This window comes from Mandrillus leucophaeus, unplaced genomic scaffold, assembly GCF_000951045.1.
Source record: "Mandrillus leucophaeus isolate KB7577 unplaced genomic scaffold, Mleu.le_1.0 Scaffold13, whole genome shotgun sequence".
Taxonomy (NCBI): Eukaryota; Metazoa; Chordata; class Mammalia; order Primates; family Cercopithecidae; genus Mandrillus; species Mandrillus leucophaeus.
The window spans coordinates 5,796,233-5,807,052 of NW_012101254.1; the positions used below are offsets into that span (position 1 = coordinate 5,796,233).

Consider the following 10,820-nt stretch of genomic DNA (forward strand, 5'->3'; position numbering starts at 1 on the left):
GCAGCGCCAGCCCGAGCACCACCGTCTTGGAGATGATGCTAACCAGCTTATAGCAGTGACCCTCCCGCACCGGGTGCAGGTCGTAGGGGTTGCGCGGCGGCCGGCTGGGCACCAGCACGTTCACCGGTAGCCGCACGCGCTCGATGATGGCGCGCACCGTGTGCTCGCCCTCCTGCATCTGCAGCTCCAGCGGGCTGCGAGTGCTGAAGCGGCCCTGGCACTGGAAGGGTAGGCTCAGGCTCTCGTTGGTGCGGTGGTTCATGCAGATGAGGCAGGGCATCTTGCCTTTGACCGGCCTGGCGCCCCCGCCGCCGCTGCCTCCCGCGGCCCCCGCGCTCGCGGGGCCGCCACCTCCCACCCCGGTAAGCGCACCGGCCCGGCCCAGCTTTCGCAGGAGGGTGGTGAAGCGCGAGCGCTCCTTGGTGGTCTTGGCGCACAGGATCTCCGCCTGGCCCATAAGAGTGAGCTCGTCGCCCGCATGCAGCGTGAAGTTGTACACCTCGCTGTCCTCGCTGAACTCGCCCGACACCACCTGGGGATCCCAGAGACAGGGCAGAGCCTTAGCCAGGTCCCAGGGAAAGCCACGCGGCCAGCTCCCAGAGACTGGAAAGGGAAAACAGCCTTCCTCTTCCGCCCTCCCGGGGCTCGGACCAGATGGAAAGCATTGGGCTGTAGGCCAAGAGATCCACGTTCATCCTGGAGAGACGACTAGCAGCTGTGCCACCTTAAATGAGTTGCCCCTCCACGCCTTAGCGACCATATCTGATAACTCTTACTTCGAAGAACTGCTGTAGGATTAAAAAGACTGTATGTGCAGTAACATATTTTTCTTTTCTTCTCCGCTACTTGGATCAGCAACGTATTTTAAAGTATACAGTAAATGGTGACTTTTATTATCATTGTCTGTACCATTTTCGAGATCATAATGCCCTGCCCATCCAACAAGGCTACGTGAAGAGAAATGAACTGATGGATAAGAAAAGGGTTTGTAAACAGAACAGCACTATCTGTACACAGTAGGGACTGTTTTTAGTTTGTTTTTTTTTTTTTTTTTTTTTTTTGAGACAGGGTCTTGCTCTGTCGCCCAGGTTGGAGGGCAGTGGCACATTCACAGCTCAGTGCAGCCTCAAACTCCTGGCAACAGTCCTCCTGCCTCAGCCTCCCAAGTAGCTAGGACTATAGATGTGCACCACCGTGCCCAGTTAATTTTTTAACATTTTTTGTAGAGACAGGGTCTCTCCATGTTGCCCAGGATGGTCTCAAACTTCTGGCCTCAATCGATCCTCCCTCCTTAGCCTCCCAAAGTGTTGGGATTAGAGGCATGAGCACTGCTCCCACCCCACAGCAGGGGCCTATTTACACTGCCTGCTTACCACAACCACCACCTCTACAAGTGGGTGCTGGGGCAGCTAGGGACAGGTTGCCCTGAAAAGTCTCCAAGTCAGAACATGACCCTTCCAGACACCCCTTCCTTCTTCACTACCTTTCGCAGGAAGTCCTTCAGCCCAGTGGGTCCTATTCCCCACTCTTCTGACATGGCTCAATTGTGCCAAAGGCCCCTAAGGGGTCCCCAGGAGCCACTCTCCTTCTTGGATCCTGAGGGCAACCTTCCAACCAGGGTCAGGGTTGCCCCTGAGGCAAGGAGTAGTGTGGGGACACCACACCTGGTGATGGAGTGACTGACCTTGACGCTGAAGGTGATGGCTTCCATCACGAAGATGCGGTCAGGGAAGACACTGGCCACCTCCTCCACGCTGCTGAAGTACCTCACTGGCTCCCGCACATCCCGGGCCTGTTCCAGGAGCTTGAACTTCCCTGCATAGTAGGTGACAAAAGTTGCTGGAGTGAGCCTGCCTGCATCCCAAGAGGCTTCGTGGTCCCCTGCTAGCATAATCTCAGCCAGTCCCTCAGGAACTAAGGAAGGCCAAAGGGCAGGTTTCCACTGGCACGGGCTGAAGGGGGCTGGTCATCTGGCTCCAACTTCAGCAAGGTGAGCACAGATCCCTAGCATCTACAGCCCAGCCCTCACCCCATAGACAGCCTGTGGGTATGCAGTGAGGCAGCGGCTGCCTGCCCAGAGAACCCAATTGCAAATAGCCCCAAACATGTGGACACAGAGCTGGCCTCTGATCAACTATCGGTGGGGTACCAGGATGCTGGCTCCTTGCTCGGTCCCAGCCTGACCTCTGATTTGCCGTGACAAGTTCCTTTCCCTCTCTGGGCCTCTGGGTCCTCATCTGAGGGGGTGGGGACAGATGATTGTGGGCCCTACCTGGATCTGGCATCCTGTGCTTCGCCCTGGGCTGCTCATCCGCATGGAAGTGGCACTGGGCCAATGAGGGCCTGGAGCAGCCCTTGAAGGCTCTGGGAGAGCCACTCTGACCCCAGCTCTGTTCCCACACCCTGCCCTGCTCCGATATCCAATCCTACTCTCCCAGAGGCTCTGACCTGAACCTAGCAAAGCCACCTACCTCCCTGAGAGGAGGCCTTCCCAACCTGCAGTCTGGGGCTGTGTGCTTTGCCAAGCTCAGCACATGCCCTTAGGAGACACAGACTTTACAGAAGTGATTGCCAGTCTGTGAAGCTGACATCCCTGTGTAAGCTATCTCACCTCACCTTTTATATGCATACCCACAGGAGCACAAAGACAAACTCTGAGCTGCCCTGGCATCCGATGGATGGCCTTTTCTCAGGCTTTATACAGTAGGAAGAGAGCCGTGACTAGGTGAGGGAACAAGTCGAGAGAAGACAAGGTGACTCTTTAGCCTCTGGGTGTTTTTGTTTTTTGAGACAGGGTCTTGCTTTGTCACCCAGGGTGGAGTACAGTGGTATGATCACAACTCACTGCAGCTTTGACCTCCTGGGCTCAAGGGATCCTCCTGCCTCAGCCTCTCAAGTAGCTGGGACCACAGGCATGTGCCACTATGCCTGGCTAACTTTTTATTTCTATTAAAGATGAGGTCTCATGATGTTGCCCAGGCTGGTCTCAAACTCCTGGGCTCAAGCGATCCTCCTACTATGATCTCCCAAAGCGCTGGGATTACAGGTGTGAGCCACCGTGCTGGGCCTTCTTTAGCTTCTGAAGCCCCCTTGGTAGTTGCTTCTGTCACAGTTCATTCATTTAATCATTGCACAGATATTGATGGAGCACTCACTATGTGTCAGAGACTATGGTAGGCCACACACAGGGTACAAATCTGTGTAAAATACAGTCTGCCCTTAAATCCAGATATAGTGGGTGAGACGATGAGTACCCAATGATGGTAGGATGTGATAAGTGCTACAACAGACTTGTGACAAAAGAGTTAGAAGACAGCTGGGTAGGAGAAACCTGCCTGGCGGAATCTGAGAGGATCACTGAGCTGCACCTTAAGAATGAAAGGGAATTCACAGAATGAGCATTCCCTGTGGAAGAAACAGTTTAAACAAAGACACAGAGACACAAAATCAGACCACCTGCCCCAGATGGTGCGTGCCTGCAGGGAAGGACTTAGGGAGAGGGAGGACAGGAGGGGATGCAGACAGCAACTGGGATTTGAGAGGCTCTGAATGCCTTGCTTAAAGCGGTGAGACTGTATTCTGTACAACATGAGACCCACTGGAGTGTTTCGAGCAAAGAAATACCATGATCCAGGTTCAGCTCTATTAAAATAACCAAGAGACCAGTCAGGTAAACGAACCAGTAAGGGGTTCTAGAGAAGAGCTAGGGAATAGCAGAAACAGACCAAGAGACACTGGGAAGGGAGACCCAGCAGGCTTGGGTGACTGAATAAGGGGCAGTTGGGGAAGGAAGGGACTCAGGATGATGTACTCAGGCCACCAGCCTGGTCAGAAATGGAGATGGCAGGCCAGGCACGGTGGCTCACGCTTGTAACCCAGCACTTTGGGAGGCTAAGGTGGGCAGATCACTTGAGGTCAGCAGTTCAAGACCAGCCTGGCCAACATGGTGAAACCTCATCTCTACTAAAAATACAAAAACCTATCTGGGTGTGGTGGCACACACCTGTAGTCCCAGCTACTTGGGAGGCTGAGGCAGGAGAATCACTTGAACTTGGAAGGCGGAGGTTGCAGTGAGCCAAGATCACAGCACTGCACTCCAGTCTGGACAACAGAGCGAGACTCTGTCTCAAAAAAAAAAAAAAAAAAGAAAAGAAAAGAAAAGGAGATGGCAGAGCTGTTAACCAAAACTGGGAACCCAGAAGGCACATGTTGTGGGACCAAGGCAGATCCTGGAGAGGCCAAGGAAGGGGCCTTCAGGTGGTGATCCCAGGGTGGGTGCCACCAGTGTGTGTGCAGAACTTGGGGACATCTGGCCAGTGAAACAGACTGAAGGTCACCAGCCCACAGGTGGCAGCCGCGGCTGTGAGGCAAGTGAGATGGCTCAGGGAAGAGGAAGAGCAGGGGGCTTGACACTTTGGGGATGTTCATCCCAGAAAAATGCGCACACTGTGATCCTAGCATGAACACATGCACACTTGTGTATGCAGTGCCGGGGGTTCCTGGGGACCCCCAAACCCAGCCAGAGACCCAGATGAAGACACCCATGGTGCAGGGTAAGAGGAGCAGAGAGCAGGGCCTGAAGCATCATCACTGAGCAGGGAGAGAAATGACAGCCCAGAACAAGGGGAATGGTCAGGAGAATGCTGGTGGGGGAGCCCCCAGGCCTGCCCTCCCCACCCTGGGACCCACCTGGGAAGAGGCCTCTGAAGTGCCACAGCCCTAGAAGGCAACAGCGGAAAAATGTGGACGGGGGCAGGCAAGAAGCAGGGGTCTAGGACTTGGGAAGCAGAAACTGCAGGCACTGAGTAGCCCCACTCCCCTCACCCCGGCCTCCTCCCCCAAGTCCACACACAACCCCCCACCCCTGCCCCTGCCCCAACCACAAGTAGCCAGGCAGGGAGCAATGCCCACTGCCCCCTGTGGGGAGACTTGGAGCCAAGTCAGGGCTGGAGCTGGGGGAGGATGTGGCAGGGAAGATCGATGTAACCATGGCATCCAGCACCATCCCCTCCGCGGCAGCCTGAAGCCCAGCGCCGGTCATTACTGCGGGAGGAAGGAAGGGAGCCCTCCAGGGAGTGATGCTCTGTACCCTGGAAGCCTTTTCCTCCCCGCCAGCTCAGGGGCGGCTACCTCTCCTGCCTCCCCCTATATGGGACCTGATGTCCCCCACGGCTCTAGGGACTTGCCCCATCCTGACCTGCCCCTCATCCTTGTCCTTGCCGTCAGAACACATGGCTGCCTCATTCCTCCCTTCCAGCCCCAAGCACCTGGGCTGTGGCAGGGGCTTGCTGACCACCCTTCTCCATGCCTTGCCCACAGCACACACTCAGTAAAGAACATGGGTAAAAGCTCAGGTTTTAGAGTGCGACAAATCTGGCTGAATCCCACCCTGCCACTAGCCAGCTGTGTGACCTTGGGCAAATTATTTAATCTCTCTGGGCTTCGGATTTCCCATCTGTAAAATGGAAACATCCCGCTGGCCAGAGGCGCATCTGCCAAATGCTGAGCAGGAAACAAGGCCAACACTGGGGAAGTGGCCCCATGCTCAGGGAAGACGCCTGGCCCCTCCCGCTGGGCCGGGGCCGGGGGCAGGGGCTGGGAGAGGGGACAGTACGGGGCCTGGCCAGGTCTCCCTGACTCCCAGAGCAGAGCGCCGCAGCCTGGAGACCGAGTCACCGGCAGTGCCCCCAGCCCCACCCCGCGCGGGGCGCCGTCCTCCTCCCTCCCTGGCCTTCCCCGCGGCTCTCTCGCCGGTCCGCAGCCGGCCGCCCCCGCCCGCCCAGCGCTATTATTAATTCATTAGGAGAAATCAGCCTGGAGCCCAGCCGTGCACTCAGCGACTCCTCGTTAACCCGCCGGCCTTCACCCTCCTAGGGGCCTCCCCCTCCGTCTCCCCTCCCCCGTGCGGGTGGACAGTAGCAGCCCCGCGGAAAGATGGGGCTGGGGCTGGGGCCGCGCCCCCCAAGACCACCACCGTACACAGGCACGCAGGGGCGCCAGAGAGATGGGAGGAAGAGCTAGGAGCCCCTGGACCCACGGTTCCCTGGGAGACTGTGCCTCGGGTTCCCAGAGTTTTAATGACACAACCAAAATGAAGTCCCTAAAGTCACGTTTTTTTTCAGTGAGGGATTTTCCCAACCTTTCTTTCTCTTTTTAATTTTTATTTATTTTAGATGCTGGAATGTCGGGGTACCATCATAACTCACTGCAGTCTCAACCTCCTGGACTAAAGGGATCCCCCCACCTGGCTTCAGCCTCCCCTTTAGCCAGACTACAGGCCTGCACCACCACGCCAGCTAATTTATTTATTGTTGGAGTTTTCTTTGTTTGTTTGCTTGGTTTTGGTTTTGTTTGCAGAGAACTGTTCTCGCTGTGTTGCCCACGCTGGCCTGGAACTCTTGGCCTCAAAGGATCCTCCTGTCTCAGCCTCCTAAAGCACTAGGATTACATATACCAGCCACTGCTCAGGCAACCTTTGCTTTTTTCATCCCAAGAAGACTGGGGACCTCCCCCAACCAAGCTGGGAAACTTCTAGCTTGAGCAGGCCCCCAGGGGGCTCCAAGCCCAAGACAGAACCGCAGGTCAGAAAGACATCTGAGTGAGTTTCCATATCTTTTAAAGGTTAGTACACAGGTACCAACTTCACAGGTTATAAAAGACAGAAGCCTCTGTAAAGGGCTCAGTCCTGTCCTCCTGGCTCAGGGAGACCCAGGGTCAGAGGGGGCAGGGCTACCTGTGAGCAAGCAATGGGGCCTTCCCAACTCAAAGGCTTCCCAGCCTTGGTGAGAGGGTTGTCAGGAGCAGCTGGGCACAGCAGTTAAAAACACAGAACTAGGCTGGGTTTAGTGGCTCACACCTGTAATCCCAGCACTTTGGGAGGCCAAGGCGGCTGGATCACTTGAGGTCAGGAGTTTGAGACGAGCCTGGCCAACATGGTGAAACCCTGTCTCTACTAAAAATACAAAACTTAGCCGAGCATGGTGGCAGGCACCTGTAATCCCAGCTACTTGGTAGGCTGATGCAGGGGAATCGCTTGAACCTCAGAGGCAGTGAGCCAAGATGGCGCCTCTGTCCTCCAGCCCGAGCAACAGAAAACACACACGCACACAGAACTGGGCCTGGCGCAGTGACTCACACTTATAATCCCAGCACTCTGGGAGGCTGAGGCAGGAAGCTTCATTGAGACCAGGAGTTTGAGACCATCCTGGGCAACATAAGGAGACCACCTCTAAAAACAAAAACAAAAAACAAAAAACACGGCACTGGGCAAGCCACTGAAACTCCTGGAGCCTCAGTTTCCTGGTGAGTTAAATGGAGTTGATAAGACTTTCTCATCAGGTTGCCATGAGGATGAAATGGCAAAAATGTTCGGCCCAGCGTATGGAATGCAGCACATGCTTAACACATGGCAGCTGTGGGATCCGGGGCTCGCACGGGGACATCTCTGGGATGGGGCCACCAGAATCCCATCCCTCCCACACAGGGGACAGCAACCACATGCTCCTGGTGTGGTGCAGCAGACACCAGCCCTCAGTTGAGATACCTGGATCTGGCCATGCTCTTCCTTTCCTAGCTGTGTGACAAGGGACAAGTCACCTCCTCCCCCAAACCCTCCATTTCATCATCTATAAAATGAAGGGGCTGTACTTCCTTTTTTGTTAACAGAATCATTTCTTCAGACAAACTCTTATTATATGTCAACATCACTTATAAAACTAATAAAGGTAGCCATTAGCATAATCTTTAAAAGTCTAAAATTTTTAACATTAACTTATAAAGTCAACCAATGGAAACAATAGGTTTAATGCAAAAATTGGGAAAAACAGGATCAGTGCAGAGAGGCGCAGCCATGTAATCAGCTTGGGCATTCGCTGGTTTCTGCGGCGTTTGGTGCACAGTACTGAAAAGGTCCTGGCAGGACATGTTCTCTTGGAGGGTCTGCACAAAAAAGGGTAAGTGTGGCAGCTGAAAGTATACCCTGAAGGCCTCTGATTAGGGTTAAGCTCTGATTTGTAGTAATTTAAGAGTGTGGGTATTTTTTAATCGTTAGTTTCAAATCTACTTTAAAATAAAATGTGAATCAAAAAACCTGTGAGCCACCTCTCCAGAAACCCAGAGCTCCACAGAACAGAATGAAAACTGCCGGGCCCTGACTCCAACCCTAACCGTAATCACCGCCTCGCTAGTCACAGCGTTCCCCCTACCCCTGGCCCCAACCCCTCCTGCCTACACCCCCCGCAGGCTTTATGACATCTTTTCCTGGCTGGGCACACCTGGGTACTGCAGGGGGATGTCAATCTTGGGCCCGATGACATAGTGGCCCTCCTCCAGGGTATGAGCTGTCACCGTTGTCCACTGGCGGCAGGAGTGGATGAGCAGGATGTCTCGCTCACTGACGCCCTCAGCGTACTCCCCTGGGAGGGGAGAGGAGGACAGAGGAGGAGGGGAAGGAAGACAGGACATTAGGAGGGGCAGAAAGAACAGACAGGGTGACCTCCTCACCAAGACCACCCCCCTGAGGGACAGCTCCCCACAATCCCTGCCCAGGTCAGCAAAGCTCAAGGGACAGGCAGGCTGCCAGCTGGGGCCTGGGGCTGTGGGGCTGGCTGTGAGCCTCTCAGGGCTGTGACTCCTGACAGGGCCCCTCGTTCATCAGTGGCTGGAATGCCTGCTGCCTCTAGCTCTGAGCTGGGGCTGGGAGTTCCCCATGGATAAGCCCAGACAGCCCCTGCCCTCCAGGAGCCCTTAGGCCCCTGGGGAGGTGGGCAGAGATGTACCAAAGACTAGGCAAGTTTGAGGCACTGATTGGAGCATGTCTGGGGAGCAGCAGGTTCCAGCTGGGGGTGGAGTGGCAAAGGGAGACTTTATTGAGCAGGAGATGCTGGAGCTGGGCCTCAGCCTCCCAGTCAGGGCCTAGGCCCTGCAAGAAGGGCCCTGTTGGGGCAGTGGAGAGGGCCCAGATGGGACTGTCCCTTATAAGGTCCCAGCTATGAGAGCTCCCCCAGAGCCACGGGTTGCTCAGGTCAAGAGAGTGACAGGGCTTAGAGCAGCTGATTACTGGCTCTCCCAAGGGCAGCCCTTCCTTTCCACCCACTGCCTTGTTCAGGGGACCTCAAAGGAGAGTGGGGAAGTCCCCAGAAACCGCCAACCCCATCTCAGAGAAGCAGCTCCTTGATACCCCCTCCCCATGCCCCTCATCCTCCCAATTACAGGGGTGATGGCTGAGGGTTGGAGGGGTTGAGAGAGCAGGTTTAGAAGGCAGGAGTGGGAGGCCCAGCCCTGGGGCCTGGGGAAAGCTGCTCTGGGGCAGAGGTGTTGGGAGTTGGGAGGGGTCTGGGCCTGGAGGCTCCAACCCCAGCAACAGTTTCCAGGGGAGCAGGAGGGGCGGCCCAGCTTCCAGGAGGCAGAAGGGGCCATGTCCTGGCTGCAGCTGGTGGGGAGGGTAGGGGTGGGGAGCAACTCCTTCCTTGCTCCTTCAGGCACAACTTACAAAATTTCTGTGAATCAAATGGGAAATGGTTTACTCTGATGGCTGGGGGGTCCATAAAGTGTGTACATGTGGGGTGGGCGGATATGTGTGTGTGTGTGTGTGTGGCAGGGTGGGGGGCAGTTCAAGACGCTCAGGAAGGGCCTGGCCCCCACTATGTGTGTGTTGGGGGTGTTGTCTGAGCCTTCTTCTGCACCTCCTCACCTCCAGGGGCACAAGAAGCTCTCCTCCAACTCTGATCCCTCCTCTGAGAGCTGTCCCGGGTCTCAGCCCCATCTTCCACAGCCACACGGGCACACACCAGTAACCATGGCTCATGACCACCACCAGCTGAACCACAATAGCCCACAGTGACAGATGCTTGTCACCCAAACGACACAACTCAGTCTCCGGCCAAGGGGCCCCTCCCAAATGCACAGGTACACAGGGACCTACCCTTCAAGCCATATAATTCTGACCAGACATTCACACCCTGATGGTGACCCAGCCGTAGCCACACACCGTCACATGCAACAGACAGCTGGGCCATCACACCAGTTGTTCATTCACTCACCCATTCATTCATTCATTCATTCAATCCATAATCTTTATTGGGCAAGGATGCCGGGTCTCAAGGAGCCCACAGCCAGGTGGAAAGACAATAAACTGGCTGGCCATTATAATGAGGTGCACAGTAGGAGACAAGCCAGGGTTGGCACGAGGTAGCAGGGGAGACCAAAGGAGGCTGTACCCAGACCGAGGAGCTCAGAAAAGCTGCCCAGAAAGGGGAGATGCCAAAAAGGATGTGTGGGAAGTGGCCAGAAGACCCCAAGGCAGCATCCCCCATTCACAGGCGGACACAGTACCACACTCTGACCACTCTGCCCCGTGCCAGAGAAACAGACGCTGGCCTGCCCGACGGCCAGGGCGCCGATGCTCCCCCACGAGCCTGCTCCCGGGACAGCTGACGCCCACTGTGCCCACTCCTGGCCGCCGCGGAGGAGGGGCTGCTGGGCCCCGAGGGGAGGAGAGGAGCCTGCGGCCGCGGGCCCCATTAGCATTCAGGGAAGCGAGTATGCCAACGCGGGCCAAACCCCTATTCTTCTCACACACAAAACCCCCGGCCTGGCTGCCAGCCCCGGCTACCGCCCATCCCCCAACCAAGCAGCACCCCCCTCCCCCGAAACGGTCCCCTCGCTCCACGCAGCCCCCGGGGGTACCCTCTCGGGCCCCCATGAGTGGTTCCATCAGCCGAGCGGCTGGGGGCCCCAGATCCTATTAAGAAGTGGGACAAGATTCGGGGGAGGGCCGGGGGTTTGGGGGTCACACCGGGCGGCAGACCCGGCTCCCGCCG

At 56.1% G+C, this 10,820-nt stretch overlaps 1 protein-coding gene across 1 annotated transcript in view; it reads right to left on the reverse strand.

Moving 5' to 3' along the window:
• GAREML (GRB2 associated, regulator of MAPK1-like) overlaps positions 1–10,016 on the reverse strand; it is a 15,068-nt gene extending 5,052 nt beyond the window's left edge. Inside the window, exons 1-5 of the mRNA XM_011972737.1 lie at positions 9,923–10,016; positions 9,692–9,817; positions 8,274–8,414; positions 1,685–1,815; positions 8–532 (exon numbers count right to left, since the gene is read on the reverse strand). Of these exons, the coding sequence (XP_011828127.1) occupies positions 8–532; positions 1,685–1,815; positions 8,274–8,414; positions 9,692–9,817; positions 9,923–10,016 (1,017 nt within the window). The remainder of the gene's footprint in view (positions 1–7; positions 533–1,684; positions 1,816–8,273; positions 8,415–9,691; positions 9,818–9,922) is intronic.
• Between the last annotated feature and the right edge of the window lie 804 nt (positions 10,017–10,820).